Consider the following 26,832-nt stretch of genomic DNA (forward strand, 5'->3'; position numbering starts at 1 on the left):
CTGGAGATTGAGTGCAGTGATCAGGAGAACTGGAAAAGCGAGTCTCCTGACAAAACAAGGAGAGTTCCTGGTATGTTAATTTCTTTGCCTTTACAGTCCTAACACATATTTTCCACATTCACAGAAGGCTACTTTTTAAACCAAACTTTTTGTTTCAAAGAACTTTTATTGACCTTTTTTCTGGAAAAACATGCAATGTTGTATGTAAATGACTAATTAGTAATAAAGTAAAACCTGTCACTTCAATAAAAGAGACAAAGTAGCAGCTAAGATAATGCCATCTGTCATCTCTGAACACAGACTGTTCCTTGGCTAGTGGTTTAAGCTTTGACATATAGGTACAGATGCTTCAAGATGTGATTCATAGTTAAAATATAATATCCCTTTGTAATGACTAATAAACAAATAAAATACAAACATGCTAGAAGCAAAAATAGATTCAAAGATCAGAACAGGAATCAGTTTGAAATCTGAATCTAGGGACACATTACTACTATGTCCATGTTTATAAAAAAGAGATCATGGTAATAGTTTAGCATTGTAGGTGTTAAATTACCTAAATAACCATATTCTATTACTATGAATGTAAGATTTATAAAATAAATGATTAAACATATTTACTATTAGAAGGAAAGTTTGCAGGAGTGTCTTGGTTTTAACTCTCCAAACTTACAACGCATTATAAAGTGTTCTTGCTGACTAATTTCAAGAAAGATTGAAATAACCCTACACAATAGTTCAATCAGTGAGGTGCTTGTCAAGAAAACCGAGTGATTTAGATATGCTTCATACATGTCGACCCTAACTATTCTTGGAGCAGATCCAAACGGATGGAAGACAACAGCAGGAGGCAAAAGAAGAAGCAGATGAAAGCAGGAGAAGAAAGAACATGAGGAAAAAGTGGAAGAAGAGCTGCAGGAAAAAAGATACAGGTATGGGGTAAGCATGAGTAAGTGTGTGAGAGTGTGATGGGAGTTATGGTGTACCACCATCAGTGCCTGGCTCAGTATGAGCTGATGGGAGTTATAGTGTTCCACTGTTAATGTCTACCTCAATATATTATGCTGTACCACAGTCAATGTCTGGCTTAGTATATAATGATGGGAGTTATGATGTGACACTGTATGTATCTGGTCGAGTATATAGTGGTGGGAGTTATGATGTACCACCCTCAATGTCTGGTTCAGTATATAGTGATGGGAGTTAAGGAGTACCACCGTCAATGTCTTCCCCAGTATATGCTGTACCACCCATGTTTTCTTTTTTCTCATTAACTGTACCCACATACATTTATATATTGTTTTTTTTCAGACTTTCTTTAGATAACATTATTTTGACCATATAACCTAATTTATTACAAAAAATAAAAATTGTCAAGAAATTTAAAAAGAAAACATTTCTTTTGACCTTCATTTGAAAAATCTTTTACTTATCTAGAAATGCTTTTGAAAAAAATGTATATATATATAGACTGAGCAAATTTGGCTAGTCCCATAATAAATTTAAGTGGAACTGTGTGAATAAGTACAGTATAGTGTATTACTATTTCTTCAAATCTGGTCATAGTGCGCATGTCCTATTAGGGACATCTTTGATACTGTCCAATTCAATTGACCCCCTTCAAACCATATATGCTAGACACCCAGGTTGTTTTAAATGCTGGTATTTACTTTCTATGCCAGTATTTTACTAAGAAGATACTGTGACATTCTGCCCTGGTTTCCTGGCTCCTGTATTGTGCATTCAGGTTTTTGGACTGTTCCTAGTTCAGCCTCTAGTGGCCGCTCTGCCTATGTTTCTGCTCTCCTCCTTTTGTTGTCACCTGGCCTCGTTACCTGCTGCCCTGCAGTATAAAGGGCTGTAGCTTCCTGCAAACTGGGCCTTGGCATTGTAGTAATAGGACTGTTTTGCCCTGGTCCTGTTCCTGAATTATTCCTGGCTTCCTTTTTGTTCCTGATTCTGTATTGCTCCTGCCTTCAGCCGTGCGAGTGGGCTTCTTGTCGTGTGCCCTGCAAGTGGGCTTCTTGTCGTGTGCCCTGCAAGTGGGCTTCTTGTCGTGTGCCCTGCAAGTGGGCTTCTTGTCGTGTGCCCTGCAAGTGGGCTTCCTGTCGTGAGCCCTGCCGGTGGGCTTCTATTTCAGCATCAACCTTGCCAGTTCCAGTCCCGCACTTCTGTCTGCTGTGCCTGTCTACTTTGCACCATGAATCGCGGTGTACAAACAGACAACGCTATCCCTGCACCGAGGCCCCTCGCTAACCTGCTTACCCAGTGTGTGACAGAATGCCAAGGCCATACTGAGGAGCCCGCAGGGATACCATCGGTGTTATTGATGCTGGCTGAGGGTATGCTGGTGTTGTGCAAGTCAGTTAAGTGCATGGTTGAGTGCAACACTAGGTGTGCTAGTACCAGTAAGTCCAGGGCTGTGTCTGAACCTAAAAACAAAAGTTATAAACGAGAACCCCTCACTAAAGCTGAAAAACAAAAGCGACAGGAGGGCAATTTATGCTTTTATTGTGGGGGGAAAGATCACAGGATTTCTGTCTGCCGGTTCAGGCCACCTAAACCAGCTAAGTCCTCTGTTGCTGATGAACAAAATATGCAAGCCTCAGAACATGAAAGTCATGGGGAAACTAGAGGTGAATCGGAGGAGGGTGAACCCAGTGCTCCCATTAACCCTTTCAATCCTGTCGTTGGGCCTAATGATCTTGAAATGCCTAGTGTGTCCGAACTTACAGGGGAGGAAAATATGTCTTTTGAGGCTCCAGATCTCCAGATGGCGATTGGTTCTGTCAGGAGTACTACTCCTATCACTCAAAGCAAACGAAAAAATAACTCTGGAAAATTGCAGACTGCACGACATCCTTTAGGGGCCCCAGGTCTTGTCTTGGCTTCTGACGGGACAATCTTAGGTAGAGAAAATCTTGCTCAGTATGAAAAACATTTAAGTGAACACAAGTCACTCCAATGTAAACGGCTACCTAATGAGTCTAAACATGTTTCTTTGATAAGCCAAAATGATTCTGAAAGAACCCCTAGTGCCTTTTCTAAACCCCTTGTCCTTGGCACAGTGCTGGTCTCTGATAAAGCTGAGGTAAAGAAGAAAAAGAAACCTGGTGCTCGCCAAGAGAAGATTATGACAGCCCATACAGAGGAGTCGCGCCACGTTTTGCCACCAGATTGTACCTATGCCTCTGATGGGACTGTAGTGAAACTTAAAGACCTACAGATTTATGAAAATATGTTGTGTACTAATTCTCACTAGTTACCTGTTCATGCCCTGTCTGTCTGTTTTTCTGCATTAGGGACTGGAGTGTGCTGTTTTCAGCAGCTCCTTTTAGTGTGGTCGCTTTTTGTTTCAAGTTTTGTCGCGTCCTGAGTTTGCTCCTTAAAGAGGGGGTACTGTGACATTCTGCCCTGGTTTCCTGGCTCCTGTATTGTGCATTCAGGTTTTTGGACTGTTCCTAGTTCAGCCTCTAGTGGCCGCTCTGCCTATGTTTCTGCTCTCCTCCTTTTGTTGTCACCTGGCCTCGTTACCTGCTGCCCTGCAGTATAAAGGGCTGTAGCTTCCTGCAAACTGGGCCTTGGCATTGTAGTAATAGGACTGTTTTGCCCTGGTCCTGTTCCTGAATTATTCCTGGCTTCCTTTTTGTTCCTGATTCTGTATTGCTCCTGCCTTCAGCCGTGCGAGTGGGCTTCTTGTCGTGTGCCCTGCAAGTGGGCTTCTTGTCGTGTGCCCTGCAAGTGGGCTTCCTGTCGTGTGCCCAGCCTGAGGGCTTCTAGCAGCATGTCCAGTCCTGTGCTCTGCCAGTGAGCTTCCAGTCGTGAGCCCTGCCGGTGGGCTTCTATTTCAGCATCAACCTTGCCAGTTCCAGTCCCGCACTTCTGTCTGCTGTGCCTGCTGTAGTATTATGTTTAAATGTCACAACATTTTTATTTATTTTTCATTTTTACTTTTGCAGGGAATAATAATCTCTCATATCTATAGTTTGTCAAACTAGTAATAAAACTAGTGATAAAACTGATAAAAAATTTGATTTGATTTGAAGATCCTTTATCAGAAACCAACATCCACCAAATAATCTACTTGATTGGATGTGCAACCATCCTGAGTATTTACTCTGGAACATACCAATGGGACAATATCTATGGGCCCAACGAAATTGCTCCACATTGGACATTAGGCAAATGATTTAGGTAAACTAGAAAAATGCTGTGGCAACTGACGTTTATTGTGGATAAGTGCGTGATTGTGGTGTTTAGAATATTTGATATTGATACTTTGGAAAATGGTTCAAGGATTGCAGGATACAGGATACCAGGAAAGATTAAAGGATCTTAACATATATATAGCCTGGAAGAAAGACATGACAGGCGGATACAATGGAAACATTTAAATACTTTAAAGGAATCAACAAGGTAAAGGAAGATAGTTTACTTAACCCCCTAAGAGCACTTTCTTCTTACAAACTGTGTTGCTGTACCACTGTTCAGCAACACTAAAATTTGCAGCAGGGGCCCCATCCCATCACTCCACAGAGTGTCAATGTGTGTCACATTAAATATGGTGCTGGCCGTCTGCTTAAAGGAAGTTAGGAGGTGATTAACGATCACCCCCTAATCTTAAATGGTGATGCTGAATTGCCTCAGCATAAAGAGATTTTGCATCTTGCCCATTATTAAGTAAACAGGTTCTCAAGAGGGTCCCTCAAGACCCTTCTAAGAACTCTGAGCTACCCATGCAGGTTGAATACAGGTACTACATTCAAGCATGCAAGTCAATGGAGCCCAGCTTACAAATCACAATGTGGTTAGTAAAATAAATTAAAAAAAATAAAACTAAATAAGAAAAAAATTAAAAACAGTTAAACAAGGAAACATCAGGGGAAACATCCAGTTCAACAAAATGTTAAAAAAAAAATTCAAATAAAATATATATGTAAAATTGGCCAGGTTCAAAGATTTCCCAAATAGGATACGGGGGCATAAGGACGACATGTCAAGGGTCCACGATGAAAAAGTGAATTGTGCATACTTAAAATATGACCTATTACCAAAAATAACCAGACAAACCCATTGTACAAAAAAGAATTTGGCTTTTGTAGATGAGTAAACAATTTCACAAATAAAAGTCAGAAAAAAATGTTTCACCATATTTTATTACTGTAAATTGGATGATATAATGGTATCTAAAGAAAGCCCTTCTTGTCCTGAAAAAACAATATATACTTTGTGTGGGTACATTAGAGGGTACAAAAATGATGTAATTGTTGAATATAACAAAATGCTATAATAATGTATAATAAAAGGCTGTTGAGGTCTCCCATTTACATTGAATCTGGTATTAAAATGCAAAATCATCTGGTGCATATATGCTTCTGATTCAAACCTTGCTGCATTACGTCTTGGGCTACACATGTTAACTGACTTTTAGGGTTAGGTTATGAAGTGATCCAAGCATATATACACCTAAAACAATTACAAGGAAGCACTTTCATGAGTGCCTAAAACATGTAAAGGATTTGTGTAATGTTGTCATGTAACAGGAAAGTGTCTATATGATTTTCTTGGTTATAAGTCCACTTGATATATGCTAAATTATTTAGACACAATTCTGAGGCCTCAAAAACTTTGATGCATATGTGTGCTGTATCTCCTAAAATTCATCAAAACAACTATAATTTAATGATAAACCATCAACTCACCTCATTTATATGCAATATATAACAGTAACACAGAAACCTGTCAAGTATTTTGACAATTAATTTTAAAATATAGTACTTAAAATTGAAGTAGAATTTGTTGTAAACAAATCTATTTAAAGGAATATTTATTTAACAAATACAGTGCTTGTGTGTTTACTAAAGTGCAAGCACTTGTGAGTTGCAGGAACCAACTAGCACAAGTCTAACTCACTAAAGCCAATTATCATTAGCATTGAAGCCCACAGGGGCCAGAATGGGCAAGAGTGGCCCCTGACAGAGTGCTGAGCAGGACTAGGCTAAGGCGGGAATTGTGGAATTTAGGGGAGGAGTTTTGGTAGGAGGATATTTAAGGTTGGTGGTCACAGGGGTAAGGAGACATTTAGTTTAACCTTACCTGGTGTTGTATGTCCCACCCTCCCTCCTCTTAGGAGGTTGAGTTGGTGTCGCTGTATTAGTCACAGTAGTGGGTGGTAGCTTGCCAGGTATCCAAGGGGTTAATGTGGTGGTATGATCATTGGTGGTCATACTGTTATGGCGTTATTATGCAAATACTGTGACTGTTTGTTTATGGTAATATTGCATTGCCTTATACTTCCTGTTTTTCTGTTTCAACCTCTGACCTAAATATAGTTCTATAGTTCAACATAATTCCTCATACTAACAGCTTACAGTGTCTTCATTTCTTTACATGAAACAATAACTGGTAGGAGGTTCCTTGCAGGGAGTGGGGCTTGGAATCTCCATATGTTTATTATTTCAAGTTTTACAGGACAACAATTGTTAAATAAAAAGGCTGTGGCCTTTTCAAATAAAATTTTCAATTAAAAAAAAACAAATTAAAAAAGCCCAAATCATACAGAAATCTAACTCACAAATTCACTAAAGCCCACTTTCATTAGCATTTATCAAAACTAAAAAAACAACTTGCATGCAAAAGATGTTAGTGTATGCAACATGAAAGAAACATGCAACTTGAAAATTCATAACCTATGAGTTACCTTCAATTTGAAATTTGAGTTGGAACTTTTGTTCCATCTCACAAACTTCACCTTGAAAACCCAGCGAGTTCTGAGGTTACTTACAATTCGATCCCACACCCCAACTACATTAAATTAGGTCCAAAATAAATAAAACCAGTTCCCAGGAAGATAGGGCTATAATAAAATGAATGCTCCTTGGATGGGCATCTTTGGGGTAACAATATATGAAATTACATTTTAAGGGGCACAGTCCCCATTATGTGCCTCACTCTATACCTACCCTGTGGGATGGAAGGAGTAAAGTATGAAAACATTAAACTTTTAAAAAACTAATCCCAACTTAACGCCCCACAACCCTAGATGCCCCTGGTAAGGAGGATGAGGCCATCCAAACATCCTTTGGGTGCCATGAGTTTAGGATTAATGATTAATGAAGAACTTAGTCTTCTATTATAGCTTCAAGTAAATGGGCCATACACAAATATAAAAACAAAAAAGAAGAATTACTGAAAAATAAAAACCTGACACAAAAAACAAAGTCAAACGAAGTTGTATGCCCTCACAAACAAATGTTAATTAATCTGCTTTTTTTTGAGAGTGTAAGCATGTAGGGGAAAGTGACTAAAGTCGAGACTGACCATGACTTCCTAGTGAATAAACCAAAACATTCTTGATTCTATGGGAAAACACAATAAGTCGCACACTTATTGTCATACCTGAGAACTCTTCGCATTTCACCTGGACACTCTGGATAAAGCACTGCTTTTCCAGGTCTCCAGGCAACGGGTGGAAATCTCCAGGTCGCCGGAGCGGAATTTAGACAAGCCCCACTCCACCCCGATACAAATGTAAAGCAGTTGCGCCAAGCCACATTCAGAATGTCATCAGCCCCTCCCACTGACAATGTCAGCCTCACCTACCAACATCATTGAAGAGTGAGGTAGCTGGAGCTTTTAAGTTCCCTGGTATGCTTCTAGTGTGCCTAGCTTAATAAAGGGGGTAGTAGAAGCATTATTAAACACTCATCTACAGAAGGCTTGTTTTTCCCTCAGAAATCTCATGGTGCTGCCACAACCACAAGGGATTCTGGGTAGGCGCATGCAAATAAGGTCAACAATATTCACCTTTTGCCTCTATATCTTGTACAGCGGGCAATTACTTTCAAGGGATCCATGTATAAAGTGGATAAATTACTCCTATCTTGAAAAAGTCCCCCCTTGACCCGACTGATCTCTCCAATTACTGTCCCATCTCTCTGCTTCCTTTCACCTGCAAGCTTCTTGAAAGAATTGTTTATATCCAATTAACTAAGTTTCTAGATTCCAACTTCCTGCTTGACCCTCTTCAATCTGGTTTCTGCCCTCGACACTCTACTGAGACTGCCCTTACTAAAGTTACTAATGACTTACTCACTGCTAAATCCAAGGGCCACTACTCCATGCTAATCCTACTGGACTTTGCTGCTGCTTTTGACACCCTCCTTCCAATGCTTCATGATCTTGGCCTCCGTGACACTGCTCTCTCCTGGCTCACTTCCTACCTCTCTGATCGTACCTTCACCGTCTCTGTCTCCAGTAACACTTCTCCCCTCACTCTCTCAGTTGGGGTACCCCAAGGCTCAGTTTTAGGACCCCTTCTGTTCTCTCTTTACACTTCCTCCCTTGGCAAACTGATCTCATCCTTTAGCTTTCAATACCACCTGTACGCTGATGACACCCAGATCTATCTATCATCCCCTGATCTCTCTTCCTCTGTCTTAGATCACGTAACTAGCTGCCTTGCATCTGTCTCTACCTGGATGTCTGCACATTTCTTGTAACGTAACCTCTCCAAAACTGAACTCCTCATCTTCCCTCCCTCCAATGCTAAGATTCTCCCATCTATCTCCCGCAATGTTAATGGTGCTATCATCTCCCCGTCTACTCATGTACCCTTGACTCCGACCTTTCGTTCACATTCCATATTCAGTCTCTAAAAACTGTCATCTCCATCTTAAAAACATTGCCCACATCTGTCCCTTCCTAACACAGGATGCCACTAAGGCCCTCTTCCATGCCCTGATTATCTCCTGTCTAGATTACTGTAACTATGTCTTAGCTGGTCTCCCTTTTAACTGTCTCACTCCTCTACAATCCACCATGAATGCTGCTGCCAGACTTATCTTCCTCTCACATCGCTTTACTAACGTCTCCCTCCTCTGTCAGTCTCTTCACTGGCTGCCTGTGTGCTTCAGGATTCATTTCAAAATCCTCACTCTTACTTTCAAAGCCCTTCACAGCGGTCCCCCTCCTTACATGTCCCCACTCATCTCTAAATACACTCCTAACTGGTCTCTCCGCTCATCCAATGAGCTCCTTCTATCCTCTCTGATTTCTAGCTCTCATGTACACTTACAAGATTTCTCAAGGGCTGCCCCTATCCTCTGGAATGCCCTCCCCCGGTCTATCCATCTGTCTCCGTACCTTTATTCCTTCAAAACATTCCTCAAGACCCACTTCTTTAAGGACGCTTACAACACGCTTAGATTGTAAACTCGTTTGAACAGGGCCCTCCTCACCTGTTGTCTCTGTTAGTCAATTTGTTATGTTACATACTACTTGTATGGGCCTGTGTGGCATGTATAACTAAGTAACTTATTCCCTTCTTTCAGGCAGTTATGAAGTTATAATCTGTGTGTTGTCTGGATGGACCATGAAAAGTCTTCCTATTTGAAGGAAGTCAAGTCAATCAGAGTTTACATTTTTTTTCCCTTCCAGGCCCATTAACCAGTACAGAGGTAGTACTGCTTGCATTGATAAAAGGCATACATACCGTGTTTCCCCGAAAGTAAGACAGTGTCTTACTTTCTTTTTATCCCTAAAAGCCCCACTATGTCTTACTTTCGGGGTATGTCTTATATTGGGAAAAAATTGAGAGTGATGGGAGTTATGATGTACTTTTAGAGCATAATTAGATCATGAAAAAGACATTGGAAATGGTACAGCATAACACCCATCACTCTCACACACTTACCAATCAACACACCTACCAATCCACACGTATACCAATCCACACACATATACACCAATCCACACGTATACACAAATCCACACACATATACACTAATCCACACACATATACCAATCCACACACATATACACCAATCCACACACATATACACCAATCCACACACATATACACCAATCCACACACATATACACCAATCCACACACACATACACCAATCCACACACATATACACCAATCCACTCTCACTTAATGCTTTCCTACCTTTCCTTTCTTCTTTCAGCTTCTTTTCCTCCTCTTCGCTCCTCTTCTTCAGTTCTTGTCTCCTTCCGGGTCAGAGGGCACGGACAGCGGTGGGCGCGGCTTCAGTGTTGTGCGCCGGGATCTGACAAGAAACCCCGGCGCACAACAGCTGTTGCCGCGCAGATCACAAGGGAGCGGTATCGGAGGTCATTAACAGACCTCCGGCTCCCTTGAGTGATTTTAAGCCGGGTTGAACCCGGCTTAAAATCACTCAAGGGAGCCGGAGGTCTGTTAAAGACCTCCGATACCGCTCCCTTGCGAGCCTGCTCCTCCAGCGGCGGACATTACTGTCCGTCTCTGGAGGGGTGCCGGGTGCCGCAGGTTGGCACCCCCTGGAGTGTGGCGCCCTGTGCGGTCGCACACCCCAAAGGTCGGCCCTGCTCTAAGGGGCCGGCCTTAGGGGTCTGCGGCCGCACAGGGTTTAAATAAAAACATCGGGGTTTTTTTTCAACTTTATTTAACATCCTCCATGTTAAATAAAGTTAAAAAAACTTTATTTAACATCCTCCATGTTAAATAAAGTTTTTTTTAACTTTATTTAACATGGAGGATGTTAAATAAAGTTAAAAAAAAACCCCGATGTTTTAATTTAAATCCTGTGCGGCCGCAGACACGTAAGGCCGGCCTTGGTGGGGACTTCCCGGCCCCTTAGAGTGGCGGACCCGGCAAATCCCCAGTGTTTCCCCGAAAGTAAGACATATGTCTTACTTTCGGGGTACGGCTTATATTAGCCGACCCCTCTGAAACTCCCGATACGTCTTACAATCGGGGGTGTCTTACTATCGGGGAAACACGGTACTATACAATGTTTGATGTGATTTTGTTACAAAACATTTGCACAATTTCCAAATAGAGGTCTAAACAGAAATTGGAACATGACAATTAACTAAAATGATTCTTACAGTGCAATCAGCTGACAAACATAAGCTTGCCAGCTCCAAAATAAAATTTGTCTCCTGTCCGGATAAAATGAAACTAGCTCTTTATGTTGCTTGGAGTATCCAACACAACTATTACCTTCTATTAATGTATATTTATATGCGATGCCTTCAATAAGATCAATAAGTTAAGAGCGCCTTATCACTCAATTACAGCATATGTATAATAAATAATCTATGGTAAATCATGACAAGTGTAGTAAACATTATCACATATGATGATAAATGTTTGTAACCATAGCTAGACTGAGTATGATGGTGAGGCTGTAGCCCTGTAAGGTCAGCTGCTGCCAAATTAAATAAGAGTGGCTGACGACTATATATACGAGAGGACGCATGTTACGGAGAGTGCGGCCAGGCATATGCAGATGATGTCCTCAGACTGTAGAACCTGCAACTGGAGCAGGTGAGTATGGATCACTGTTTGCCAGCGGGCCACCAGGCATTTCTCTGGTGTGCCAAATTACCAGTCTGGGCCTGTTTGTCACTTTGAGAACATCCCAAAAAATGTATCTGACTGCACCCAACCAAGTGTTGGATTTTACAAACTTATTAACATACTTTACACAAGGTAACTGTTTATTCAATTTTTCAAATTATTTCACTTATTTCACTATTATTGCTTTCCATTCACAGGGGAATGAGCACAGCCATGCCTGTGTAAAGAGGCGAGGGACCAAATTCAGGCTAGAATTTAAAATAAGAAGGCTGGTAGATACTTGAAGAAGTTTGGATGCTTTGATCGCAGCACTTCAGACATTTGATATGCAATTCAGCATGAAAGTGTTCCCGCTGGGTATGTTACCCTATTATGTTCTGCTTCTGAGCTTCCATTGAAATAAATGTTTTATTTGAATAAAAAATGGATTTCTCACAAATACACACAAGGGCATGATACATTTCATAACGACATCATTGCTTTATGATGTGATATTTCTTTCACAGATTTGTTGTATTTGGTCACAAATGCCACAAATATCTCTAATGGAAAGTCTAACAGGCTGTAAATCATATTGCCCATAGCAAGAATAAGCAAGTGTATCTTTGTTTAATGCTTTACCTGTTCCTTTTTAGATCTCTGTGCCCTAATTGTTTACTTTGCCATAGCAAGAGCCAGATAAAAATAAGTCAGTCTGTCTGGTCTGACTGTTTTTCCTGATGTAAAGGCTCAAACATTAATAAATCCTTGGTCTTATCTTCCTATAATTTTTTTTTACGTCCTAAGTACATTGTTTTTCAATTATCAACTTAAAGCAGCAGCTGCCACACTATAAACCATTCTTCTTTATTTACTTACATCATTAGCCACTTATTGCACCAGGGATATTTACACTGTTGGTAAGACATATCTTATCATTTAAGTCCTTTTGTGTTATCACTAATACAAGAATCCCTAAGGCAACCCACTAGTAGCACCTTCCTTTGAATATACACTATTAAAAGCGTTCCCCATGTCAGTACTGGAGCTGACTGGAGGCGAGTATCACGTGCAGGAAGATATGTTTGGCCAAACACATCTCCTGCAGGAAACTCAGCTTGAGGTGGGGAGAGGAGGAAAAGCATAAAGAAACATAGAAACATTGAAAGTGACTGCAGATAAGAAGCATTCCCCGTCACATCTTTCTTCCAGGCTATACATTTTAAGATCCTTTAACCTTTCCTGGTAAGTTTTTTATCCTGTTATCCATTAATCATTTTAGTAGCCCTTCTCTGAACTATCTCTAACTTATCTTTTTTCTTCTAGAGATACAGTCTCCAGTACTCTACACAATACTCCAAGTGAGGTCTCACCGGTGATCTGTACAACAGCACGAGCACTTCCCTCTTTCTACTGCTAATACCTCTCCCTACCAAGCATTCTGCTAGCATTTCCTGCTGCTCTACTGCATTGTCTACTGCATTAAATCCTCTGAAATAATTACTCACACATTGAGGTTAGGACAGTATCAAATATTCTATACTGGCCTAGGTGCATTGCTTTGCATTTATCCACATTAAAGGCCAGTTGCCACATTTTTCCAGTTTACCTACATAATTTGCCATTTGGCTTATCCCTCCAGGAACATCAACCCTGTTGCAAATCTTTGCATAAAAAAACATACCTTTCCATCAAGAAATTTGAATACAGATCCCTGAGATACCCCACTAGTAAAAAGACCTTGCTCCAAATATACTCCATTGATTAAAACCCACTATTGTCTGTCACTCAGCCACTGCCTAACAATATTGGGATCTAAACACAGAGATTGCATTTACTTTAAGTCTTTTATGTGTGACAATGTCTACTGCACCACCTCGATCAATTATTTGAGTCACCCAATCAAAAAAATCAATGAGATTAGTTTGGCATGATTTTCCTGAGGTAAACCCATGTTTTTGATCTTGAAACCTATGTGACTTAAGGTGTTCAACAATTCTATGCTTTAACATAGTTTACATTAATTTCCCCACTAAAGATGTAAGACTTAATAATCACTACATCCCAGTCTTTCACTTTCAGTAATATCTGATAACAAATCTCCATTTGTGAACACTAACTCTAATATGGCTTCCTTACAGGTTGGCTCCTCAACTTCTTGTTTTAAAGATAATCCCAGTATGGAGTTTAGAAGATCTGCACTCCGAGCACAACCAGCCACTGGTTCTCCAGTAAACATCAGGAAGATTAAAGTCTCCCACGGTTATAACTTCCCCTTTCACTTGTCATTTTAGCTAATAATCAGTAGATTATCTAGCTCTACTTCTACTTGTCCAGGGGGTCTATAAATTATACCAACACAAGTTTCTGTTATTTTACCAAATTGTAATGTAACCGAAACTGACTCTATGTTCTCTTCGCCAACTTGTGTTAGGTTAGATTTTATGTTATCTTTCGCATATAGGGCCACTTCTCCCCCTTTCCTGACCTTCTTGTGTTTTCTATATAAAGAGTACCCAGGTATTGCTACGTCCCAGTCATTTTTTTCTCATACTATATCTCAGTAACAGCCACTAAATCAACATTCTCAGTTGCCACTACTTTTACAAGTTAATTGATCTTATTCCCTAAACTACGAGTATTTGTAGACATGACCTTAAGCTTGTCATTTAACACACATGCTGCAAGTGCTTTCTGCCCTTCTCCCTATTATCTGTACAAACCAAGGCCACAGATTCACCCACCTGGCTACTAACTGGAACACCTTCCTTTCTATACTGTCTAGCCCGGTATTTACCCCCCCCCCATTCCTAGTTTAAAATCTCCTCCAACCGTCTAACCATTCTCTCTTCAAGCACATTGGAGCCTCTTGCATTCAGGTGCAATTCTTTCTGGATCCATATCCATATGCAGGAATTCTGCACAATTTCCCCCTGCATTTGCAAAAGGGACCACACAGCTATCATACGCTTTAAAGTGCATCTGATGGTTGGACTGTCGCTTTAGCTACTAAACACTACATTCAAACAGGGACGTACCTAGAGTATTTGGCACCTGGGACAGATCCTGTATGTGGCACTCCCCCCACAAAAGATTATGTTGGCAAGAATATTTATTTCAGAAATTTTTTAACTGAATGTCAACTGGAAAAAAAATTGAAATCTGGAAAAATGCATTACTAATGAAATTATTAATTTAAATAAATTACATTTACTGAACATATATGGTACAGTGTAATTCCCACCACCATACACTGAGCCAGACATTGACGGTAGTGCAGCATAACCCCTATTATTATACACTAAGCCAGACATTAATGTACTAGGCCTCTGCCCCTTAAAAAGCCTGCCTGTGCCACCGCTGCTTCTTTAGCAGGCTAACTGTGCCACCGCTGCCCCTTACTCAGTCTGCCTATGCCACATCTGCCCTTGAAACAGCCTGCATGTGCCAACTCTGCCCTTGAAACAGCCTGCCAGTGCCAAGTCTGCCCCTGAAACAGCCTGTCTGTGCCAACTCTGCCCCTTTAGCTGCCTGTCTGTGCCACCTCTGACCTCCCCTAATCTGCCTGCCTGTGCCACCTCTGCCCCTCAATCAGCCTACCTGTGCCATTTTTGACCCCCAAAACCCTAACTTACTCACTAATAACTTAATTCATTCAAGCATTAATTTACCCACTCATTCATTCACACATTTACTCTCCCGCAGATTTGGGGGGCTGTGCAGACATCTATGCGGCCTGATGCCGCCTAACGCAAGTCTGTGGCTTACTGCTGTGGCTCACACGCAACTGTATGAGGAAACTCTATTTCCGCCCATGTTCTTGCTCCCCTGTATGAGTTTCCTTATACAGTGAGCAAGCACTACAGCAGTAAGCTGCAGGCCCGTGTTAGACAGCCACCAGGCACGCCCGTGATGAGTGGCACCCAAGGCGGACCACCCCCATCTTCCCTCTTTAGGTATGCTACTGCATTCAAAATATGAGATAATTACAAAATCAGGACAAATAAATACATTTTTGGATAATATATAGTTATTTGGATGGCAAATAGTGTGACTCAGGTATATATGATGGGTGCATGTGGGTACAAGAGCTTGACCACGAGATAAAATGTTTCCAGTGCTGCTTTTCAAGCCCAGTCCAGCCGTGATTACAAGTCGTCTAAAACAACCTCTCCCACTATGTCCCTAGATCCACGCAAGGCAGGCTGGGCTTTCCCACTCCTTACTTTTTTAACTCTCTTAATGGAAGAAAGTTATAGAATAGCTAATTTGCAAACAGCCCAAGCCCCAAAAAGGTGACGTACTAAGGGGAGGGGGTCGGCCCAAGGACCAGCCCTTAGCCGACAAATTTGGACCTGGAAGGCAGGCACATAGCAGGGTCACATAACTTGGAGGGAAAGCTCACAGCCAGAGGGAGAACTGTAGTTGAGGTAAGGGAATGAGTGAGGGAAGGTGGGAGAGGGTGAGGTAGGGAGTATGCATGCACGACTGCATGTATATTACATATGAGTGTACATGTGTTTGTATGTCAGGTGTGTGTTAGTATGAATGTGTATATGAGCATGAATGTATAAGAGTATAAGAGTGTGTGAGCATGGATGTGTGTGTGTGTGTGTGTAAGTGTGTGTGAGCATGAGTGTGTATGTGTAAGTGTGTCAGCATGATTGTGTATGTGTAAGTGTGTGAAAGGGAATAAGTGTTAACATGAGGGTGTAGGTTAGTAAGTATGTCCATGTGCATGTTTGTTGGTGTGAGCGTGTAAGTCAATGTAAATGTGAAAGTGTGCATAAAAAATGTGTGCCAGTGCGTATGTGAGTTACAGGGGGGGGGCTGATGGGGAGGAGCCAAATATAGGATTGGCTCTAAGTGCCAAATACCAAACAATTCATTTTTTCTTATTAAACACATTGAAGTTTCACATTTAACCTCTGCAGTGAGGAAAAACTATGACTAAAAGTCTTGATAGTATGATGTCATTTTATATTTTTTTGATGTTGTGAGTATGTCTGAATTATTATTTTAGTCCTTTTGTAAATGGAAAATAAATGAGCATTTTAGGCAGTATATGATACATTAAACAGCCTGAATAATCACACAATGGCAAACCTTTTTTGCTGTAAAACCATGCTGGAATATCATTTTAAAAGAGGTCTACTAACAGCATTGTTTTTCATTTATCACAGCACATTGCCATTAGCATATATCAATTACTGTTACAATACTCAAGTACAAACAGTTCTAGCAAGAGCAGGTCACCCAAGGCACTGTAAATATTGCTGGCCAGATTCCATGAAGAGAGATGTCTTTGTGATTTCAATGTCAAAAGTCAGTATGTAAGAATGAACAGCATACAGCTGATGTTGTAGTTTAAAAAAACAAACAAAGACTAATTTACTTGGTTATAAAGACCAATGTGTAATCATGCAATGCTAATCTCTACATATACACTCACTGGCCACTTTATTAGGTACACCTTGGTAGTACTGGGTTGGACCCCCTTTTACCTTCAGAACTGCCTTCATTTTTTGTGGCATACTTTCTACTAAGTGCTGGAAACATTCCTCAAAGATTTTGGTCCATATGGACATGATCGCATCAGGTAGTTGCTGCAGATTTGTCGGGTGCACATCCATGATACAAATCTCCCATTCCACCACATCCCAAAGGTACTCTATTGGATTGAGATCTGGTGACTGTGGGGGCCATTGGAGTACAGAAAACTCATTGTCATTGTCAAGAAACCAGTTTGAGATGATGTGAGCTTTGTGGCATGGTGCATTATCCTGCTGGAAGTAGCCATCAGAAGATGGGTACACTGCGGTCATAAAGGGATGGACATGGTCAGCAACAATACTCAGGTAGGCTGCCACATTTAAATGATACTCACTTGGTACTAAGGGGCCTGTAGTGTGCCAATAAAATGTGCTCACACTATTACACCACCATCAGCAGCCTAAACCGTTGATACAAGGCAGGATACAAGGCATGCTTTTATGTTGTTTACACCAAAGTCTGACCCTGCCATTTGAATGTTGCAGCTGGATTTGAGACTCATCTGACCAGGTAAGGTTCTTCCAGTCTTCCATTGTCCAATTCTGGTGAGCCTGTGCGAATTGTAGCCTCAGTTTCCTGTTCTTAGCTGACAAGAGTGGCACCCGGTGTGGTCTTCTGCTGCTGTAGCCCATCTGCCCATAAAGAGTGGTTTTTGCCTTTCTGTCACCTCGAAACAGTTTGTCCTTTCTCCTCTGACCTCTGACATTAACAAGGCATTTTTCTCCACACAACTGGCGCTCACCGGATTGCTTCTCTTTTTCGGACCATCCTCTGTAAACCCTAGTCTGTAAAGCCAGCTAGTGGACTCTGGAGGAGTGGAAATGTGTTTCTGGAAGTCTGATAACTGAATCTGGGTTTGGCAGATGCAAGGAGAATGATACCTACCAGAATACATTGTAAAGTTTACTGTAAAGTTTAGAGGAAGGATAATGGTTTTAGGCATTTTTTCAGGATTTAGGCTAGGCCCCTTTAGCTCCAGTGAAGGGTAATGCATAATGTTACAGCATACAAAGACATTTTAGCCAATTATATGCTTTCAACTTTATGGCACCAGTTTGGTGTCCCAGCATGACTATTCTCCTGTACGCAAAGCAAGGTCCAGATTTGAAACTCAAGTAGCCTGCACAGAGCCAGTGCTGTATCTGCTGTGAGGCAGACAAGGCAACTGCCTTGGGGGGCAAATTTCAGGGGGGTGGCCCAAAAAATGCCACCCCAAACGCCCATCCAACACCCCCACAGCAGTCACTACTTCCCAGTCCCTCCCTGCAGTCACACTGACAATTAGCCCCACCCCTCTCGGCTTCCCAGCCCCTCCCTGCAGTCACACTGATGATTGGTCCCCCCTTTGTCCACAAATTAATCAAATTAATATTTGGGCTGCTGAAAGTTAGGGGAGGTGGTGGTTAATTTAGGGGAAGTTATAGTTAATGGGGTGTTTAGGATTAATTTAAGGGCAGTTATGGTTGATGGGGTCTTTAGGGTTAATTTAGGGGCAGTTATGGTTAGGGATGGGCCAATTTTAAATTATGCGGTGCCCAAGTTAGGTCTTATTAGGGCAGCACAAAACCAAAATACACCACTGCACAAAGCCCTACTTTTAACCCCATTGAACACCTTTGGAATGAATTGCAACACCGATTTGTGGGTGTGAATAAATTTTTATTTGGGGCATTTAGACTACCCATGTTATTTTAGCAGATACACTTTATTTGCATATTCTTTAAACATATTCTGAAACTGCAAAATGTCATTACTAATTTAATTGTACGCACTGTATTGGAGGCACCAATTTCCATTTCCTTGATGCAATTCTTTAATTCACTACATTTTATCCAGTTTTTATAAAATGCTTTGTACACATGAATTGAGGAAATAGGGAATGGGACGGTGATAAATCCACCAAAACTGTTTTTGAAATATGAACTCCACAATAATGCATAGCTGTTGCTGTATACACATCTAAATGTATAAAATATGGAAAAACATATGAACTGCATCTACAGAGCTATTAATGGCTATGGTATCTATAAATAAAGCATGATGTATACCTGTGTATAACTATATGTAAAGAAAAAACTGTATTCATAAACATATTCTCAATGCAAACCCAAAAGCTGTTTTCTTTCTGACTGGGAGCTCTTGAAGCCCGTGTACCATTCAATTCTCCCACGCTACATATGGCCGCTGTGAGCTGCGTGACAAGTGGCCCATATTTGCTTCCTTACTAGAACAGAGAAGGTGCACCAAGCACATCATCACAATTAAAATCCCAGATCAAAACAAAATAGTTATACAAATTGTAATTTAATGTACAAGTGGTGACAGGTCAGCATATAAGTGGTTAAAACTAAAAGATGAAAAATGCTAGGAAATTCCACAGCTGACATAAAATCCTTAGCGGAGACAAATGGCTTTTATTAGGTTTTCCCCATCAGTCTGTTGCCTCTGAAAGCTGCTGTATAAAAGATATCGTTCTCCTAATGAACTAACTGGAACTAGATGGTAATTGTATAATTTAACTCCCTCTTTGCCAGAGTCCTTGTCAAAGACTACGTAACAAAATGCATCTATGTTACATTGCCCTATGATGATAGGGATTTAGGACTTACATTATGTTATGCGTAGTGATAAACAAACACAGGGGTGCAAAATCCAGCATGATACAGAGGCTAAACAACAACTATGGCCATCATCATACTGCCAGTGGGAAAAAAAGAGGCTTTTGCTACATGAAGATAAACATATTTAGTGCATGTTACAACACATAGCCAATGTTTTAAAACAAGAATGTATTTTTCATACATTAGAACATATGGGGTTAGCAAATAATATAGTTTACCAAAATGTAGAAAATGTCCCTTCAGGGAAGATATAGTTAGTTGGGATTATTTTGATGTTAAGGGGTAGTTTTACCCACAAAAGCCTGAGATTGACCTTTCTTATTCAACTATAAAAAAGGGAAACTACTTTACACTCTTGTTATTTGAGGGTCTTTTGTGACCGATTTTACCACTCTATCCCACTATCCTGTCGAGCTATACCACCTGTCCCAAAAAGCAGAGAATGTATACTGCATATGTGAAGAATTATGTGCAAGCACAGTAGCGCTTCCAGTTTGAGTTACAGTATACATCACAAGGTCTGCCCCACTGTTCTGAATCTCAAGAGATAGAAATTGGGAGGTAAAAATATATATATATACCGTATTGGCCCGAATATAGGCCGCACTTTTTTCCCCCCACTTTAAGTCTTTAAAGTGGAGGTGCGGCCTATATTCGGGGTCTAGCGCCCGACGCCCGGGACATGCAGTCCCGGGCGCCGGGCAGGCAGCGGGGTTAGGATACAGATCCCCCGCAGCGGTGCAGGGGACCTGTATCCTACTCTCTGATACACTCAGACAGCCTCCCCTGCCGGCACTTTCCACGAGGGAAGTACCGGCACGAGAGGTTGCCTAAGCGCATCGCCGGTGAACGTCCCCCCCCCCCACGACGTACCAGAGCAGACTCTTGAGTGTCTTGCGGGGCCGGCGGAAGACATCTACGCAATACGCGTATACAACTTCCGGTGCCGGCACTTCCGCTGAGTGCCGGCACCGGGAGTTGTATACACGATGTGCATAGATGTCCCCCTCCGGCCCCGTAAGACACCCGGGAGTCTGCTCTGGTAAGTCGGGGGGGGGGAGGACAGAGTGGCAGCGTATCTCGAGGGGGGGGAGGACAGAGTGGCAGCATATCTCGGGGGGGGGACAGAGTGGCAGCGTATCTCGAGGGGGGTGAGGACAGAGTGGCAGTGTATCTCGAGGGGGGGAGGACAAAGTGGCAGCGTATCTCGAGGGGGGGAGGACAGAGTGGCAGCATATCTCGGGGAGGGGGAGAGGACAGAGTGGCAGCATATCTCGGAGGGGGAGGACAGAGTGGCAGCGTATCTCGGGGGGGAGAGGACAGAGTGGCAGGATGTTTTTTGGTGCTTTTTTTAAAGAAAAAAACTTTTTCTTTAAAAAAGCACCAAACTTTTAGGGTGCGGCCTATATACGGGGGCGGCCTATATCCGAGCCAATACGGTATATATATATATATATATATATATATAATATCTATGTGCTCTGTAGAAGTGTGAGTTTATTTTTGTGTCTTTTCTTTCTTGTTCCAGGTAGTCCAATGTGAAGCGCTCATCCCAAACCATACCTGAAAAGTGAAAAAGTAGAGCAAAACATTCAAACTCCTGTGTTCATGTTAGATTTGTGGATGCAGTGGGCCTTCTAGAAGGGTTAGGTGGGGTGTCTTTGAAATAGTGAATATAGGTTAAATTGAAATATAAGAACTATACTGTCCCTCAAATGAGACATGGACCCAATAAAGTGATCTGATCAAAATTTCAAGTTTGAAAACTGAAATACGCAGATTCCCGTTTTGACCCCACAATGTCTGAGAAGCATGACATACGCATGCATGTGGGATATTGAGAACTCTGAATACAAATCAAGAACTTTGTTCTTTCATATATCCACTTTTTCTTTACAACAAATTTCGAAGGGCTGATATGGAATCAGCTGCATGCCATACCCATGCTTGTGGGGTATTGCTGTACGATTCATGAGTTTTTGTCCTTGCGCATAACTTGGGAAAGAAATCTAATGAAATAATTAAATGGAAAAAATAAAATTGTACTGCAATGTTTGGCATACATTGGTGCTAAAACGGTTGACTAAAATGTGTTAAAATACCTCTAGTAAGATACTTTGGGTTGTAAACTTTCAAAAAATATATATACTTTTGTTCACTATTTGTTATTCATTTAGTCGCTACTGGGGTCCAACTCCCAGGATATCACAGCGATGAACATCTTTCATATTTAGCCTTGTAACAACCAAATGTGTTTCCAAAATACATACAAATATATATATATATATATATATATATATATATATATATCTTTATATACATATATATCTATATACTGTATCTGCTCGATCGATTATAAGATGACCCCGATTATAAGACGACCCCCCAAAATTTGAATGTTAATTTAGCAAAAATGAAAAACCTGAATATAAGACTACCCTATAGGAAAAAGTTTTACTAGTAAATATTAATTCACATGTAAACAATTTTTCATATTTAATAAAAACTATGATTGATAAAAATGCATTTTTTGTTTTTATTTCCTTTTATTTGCCAACCTGCCCCCAGTTATGCACATCTGACCCCCCAGATATGCCTTATACCCCCTTATATGCCACTCTGCCCTCCAGAAATGCGTTTTACCCCCTATATGGCATTCTGCCTCCCTGATATTCATTGTAACCCCCTATATGCCACTCTACCTCCCTGATATTCATTTTAACCACTATATGCCACTATGTCTCCCTGATATTCCTTTTAACCCACTATATGCCACTCTGCCTCCCTGACATTCCTTTTAACCCCCTATATGCCACTCTGCCTCCCTGATATTCCTTTTAACCCCTATATGCTACTCTGCCTCCAGAAAGCCCTTTAAACCCCCCATATGCCACTCTTACCCTCCCCTGACTTTCCAGTGCTTCTTTAGATTCCCCCCCCAATGCTCCAGATTCCTTGGTGTCTAGAGGGGCAGCCGGTGGAGGACCTGAGCTGCTGCCGGCACTTCCCCCGGAGCTTCTATGAATGAGCACGGAAGGTCATGTGATGTCATAAAATCCCCGGAAGAAGTGGAGGTTGCAGACGCCCACTGGCTGCCGGAGAGGAGGAGCCAGGTCCCTTGCAGTGCTGCAGTGGATCTGGATCTTAGTCTTGTAGTCAGCCCTCTATTTGAGGTCTGATTAGAAGACTACCTTGAATATAGGACGATGGTTATTTTTCATCAAAACCTTGTCTTATGATCCAGCAAATACTGTATATATATATATATATATATATATATATATATATATATATATATATATATATATTTGCACTGGCTACATGTAGTTTTTATAAGAGGGATCGTGAAAAATGCAAAAACAAGGAAATTGTTCTGGTTGTTTAGAGAAAACATCATAAAATAACTTTGGGACTTAATAGGTTAAAGATGAAAGTCTTCACTTAAATCATGCCTTGAGTGCTTCATTTCAAATCCAAAATACAGTACTGTGTGCATGAACAGAAGAAAAATCTAAATCAAATCAATATTTGGTGTGGCCACCCTTTGCTTTCAAAACAGCATTAATTCCTCTAGGTACACTTGCACACAGTTTTTAAAGAACACATAGGCTGTTTCAAATATCTTGTAGAATTAATCTCAGTTCTTCTGAGGATTTAGGCAGCCTCCGTTGTTCATCTCTCTTCATCCCATACAGACTCGATGATTTTGAGATCAGGGATCTGTGGGCCATTGTTATGCTGCAGAATAAATTTGGGGCCGATTAAGTGCCTATGTGATGGTGTTGCATGATGATGATAAATATCTGCCTGTACTTCTTAGTGTTGAGGAGGCCATTATTAACCAAATCCCCAATTCCACTTGCAGTTCCTGTGTTTTTGTGAATAGTGGAGTTGCTTGGTCTTGTTTCCACTTCAGAGGTATGGCTTTTTGGCATACCACCTCTGACATAGTAGATGTGTAGACTGTTTTTGTTTTTGCTAATGTTGAGCTAATGGCATTCATAGATATCTTTGCAATGGGAAGTAAGCATGATGTGTTTTTGATCAGCAGCAATAAGTTTCCTTGGCAAACTACTGCATCTACCGTCCTCAACATTGAGTGTTTCTTTGTATGCATGGGAGAGACCTTGCTGATTCAGTATAACTATATTGTGTCTTGTTTCTGTAATTAGTTTTGCCATGTTGTATGACTTTTGACATTAAACTGTCTTCAGCAATCTCACCATGTTAGTAAGTTTGGCTGTTCCTCACCCAGTTTTAATCCTCCTGTTTCTGTTAATGATCATTAGCACCTGTTTGGTATAATTGTTTACTCATACTAACCATATGCCTACAAAATATCTGACCTTGTGCATGTATATCTTATTAAGGTGTAAGCTGTAACATATTAAGGGCTACTAGAAAAAAACGTTTGGTTCCCTCAAGAGTTGAATGATTACAACATAAAGTTACATGTAAGGCATTATTAGCCAAAAATGCTCCATTGGTGTATAAAATAAATAAAATTGGCTTAATGGTTCCATACCATATTGATGCTAAAAAATGTTTCCCTTTCCAGCCACCTTCCTGATTCAGGTGTCGGGAAACTAGAGGCAAACTCATAAGTACATGTTGGTTGTGTAGGGACCCTTTTACACCATACAACCCAAAATCTCTTCAAATACAAGAAAAGATTACTCATGCACGCCATAAATGTGGACAAAAGTCATCCCATTGCACAGTAAGCAACCAACAATGCCAGACTTGGTCTGTGGATTTGAAGGAGTTGAGTGTGGAGGAACTGACGCTGCTGTCAGCTATCAAGCATCAAAAGCACCTTCGTACTTGGATACATTGGCTTGATTTCCTAGCGACCAGATGACCATAGAAAACCATCCCTGACAGACATAACATCATCTGACATTTCTAACATCTTATTAGGTGCCTGGACATACTGCTATAGATGTACTAATATAGAACTTTAGAGTTAAAATTCTATATAGGGGGGGGGCATTTTATTGTGTGTCGGAATTTAGTACCAAATGCATATTCCATCTCTCATTGAAACAGATTTTTTTTTTTTTTTAAATTAAGCAGTTTGGCACTGCATCAACAGCAGTAAAATACCAGCAATTTTAGCATGAATCTAAAGAGATTTCATGATGTTATCATCATTTATAAAAAAAACATAATAAAATAATACCAAATAATATTAGTGTTGACATATGCCGCAACATTGCAATATAATGTAGACTATTCAGAGCTCCTTTTTCTAGATCATGGGTCAGTTAAAAAAAAACACCAGGAAAATATTGTAATGTTAGCACTTACAGTGGCACCATCCCAAGTGGCAGCACCAGTGGAGTCTGAAGCACTTGCCATGACTATGGGTTGCACAGATGGACAGACCATCGCAGGGCTTGAAATCTGGTCTTCCGGCACAGCTCCGGGCAAGTGCCTGGGCCTCATCTACCTTATCATTCTTCAGGCACTTTTGGGCAGCGGTGGCTGTCATCTTTGCCAGGTAGCCTTAATCACAGGCACAGTATGGTGTGGAGGACTCCTGGATCTGCAAAATGGTATAAGGTAAAAAGTGAAACTGATGGTTTTGCTGGACCTTTTATTCTGTGTGCCTACATATCTGGGAATATAAAGCACTGTAACCATTCCTCCCTGCCCCCCTGTCTTTTTGCCCGTTAGTATAAGATGTCATTAAGTACGGTTCCCACATATGCTGACTAAGAGCTAGTTTCAAACTTCAGATTTAATACACGTATTCCTCCAATATCAGCCTAGGTGACATGTAACCCCATCTTAGTGATTCCCCTTGTCATTTTCACCAAGCTTAGGTGGGTATTATGTTTGTTAATATCACAGAATAAATTCCATACCAAGTGCTCCCATAACATTGTAAAATACTGCCTATAACATCAAGTCAGTACAGCACAATACCACCTTGAAATTGACCAGTAACTGTCTTCCTAAATGGATGTCCCCCCAAATATATGTGATCACATAAGCATTTGAAGCATATGCTCCAAAAACACCCTCCATGCCACATTCCTTCTGCCAACATTTGCCTTTTTGTTGGCAACCATTTGCTCATATTTGCTCACATTGTGTCATAATAACAGGAATAGGGCTTTTTATTTTCTACCTTCAATGCTGTAATTTATATGCTGATTTCAGTAACTTATCTGCCTTATATTTCTTCTAAAAGTTAGCTTTATTAAATACCTAAAAATAATTATGTACTTTGCTAGTCAATTCAAAAAGTAAACTAGTTGTCCTAGCTCTTCCAGTACAAGGGAGGTTGGCTCTAAAGGAATAAACATGTGCATAGTCTGCTTGTTCTTATGATAATACTGTATCTCCAACTACTGCTAAGGATGAGGCTCTCCCAGCCCACATCCCCATGCTATCACCTGCCACTGAGGATCAGTTTCTTTCACCCTACATCCCTGTTCCTTTGTCAGCTGCTGGGGACGGGGCTCTGGTGTACTGACACTTTTGAGTGCCACTGGAAATGAGACTCTGGTGCCCTGTATACCGACATCTCCAACCGCCACTGATTGTCAGAAAAGCATTTCTGATTTCCATGGGGATTTTCCTGTCCGTCACCTCTGTACTTCTATCCACCACTGTAGATGGGGCCGCTTCACATTCTTGCTCATCTGCTTGCGGATGGGGTTCTCTTAATGCGTGTCTTGATACTTCTGTCCACTGTTGTGGATGGGACTCTACTGCTTCTCATCCTGGGTCACCTAAACGCTATGTGTTTCTTTTGTCCTGAATCTCTGTCTCTTTGTTTTTCTTTTTGACATTTGGAAGGGGAACAATACAAAAATTTAAAGGGACTATGGAGCTATCATATGCATGAGAGTGCTAGAGTGTCCCTTTGAAGTAAGATTTGTATGCACCTGTAGTATTAGAAACAAAAAGAATGTTTCTGCTACAGGAGTGTAGAATTTGACGTAAGGAAGCTCTAACCAAGCCACATTTTTATATATTTCTTACTTATGTATGCTTATGTAATATTCACAAAACCTTGACTTTTAGTTCTGATGAGATGAAACATGTAAACATATTGCCTTACATGCATACATTATTGAAAGCAGGTGCAAGAAGGGCTGAGTCAAACCTGACAAATGTACAGCTAATCAATTCAATTCATTAAATAACATTTCATGTTATTAACTATAGTTTATGCAGAGCCAAATTGGTGCTTCTTGCAAAGTAAATTTACCAGGGTTGATTCATCAAAATGCATAATGATTTTGGTGAATGAAATGTTTGCAATCCATCTCCAAACAAGAGAAATCAAAGCTTACCA

General features: G+C 40.9%; 1 protein-coding gene across 1 annotated transcript in view; it reads right to left on the minus strand.

The window, feature by feature from the left end:
* Positions 1 to 26,832, minus strand: part of C7H3orf70 (chromosome 7 C3orf70 homolog) — a 62,348-nt gene that overhangs the window by 31,649 nt on the left and 3,867 nt on the right. The window contains exon 2 of the mRNA XM_053470964.1: positions 24,831 to 25,068. Within this exon, the coding sequence (XP_053326939.1) occupies positions 24,831 to 25,014 (184 nt within the window). The 5' untranslated portion in view covers positions 25,015 to 25,068. The remainder of the gene's footprint in view (positions 1 to 24,830; positions 25,069 to 26,832) is intronic.

The sequence above is a fragment of the Spea bombifrons genome, chromosome 7 (assembly GCF_027358695.1).
Source record: "Spea bombifrons isolate aSpeBom1 chromosome 7, aSpeBom1.2.pri, whole genome shotgun sequence".
Lineage (NCBI taxonomy): Eukaryota > Metazoa > Chordata > Amphibia > Anura > Pelobatidae > Spea > Spea bombifrons.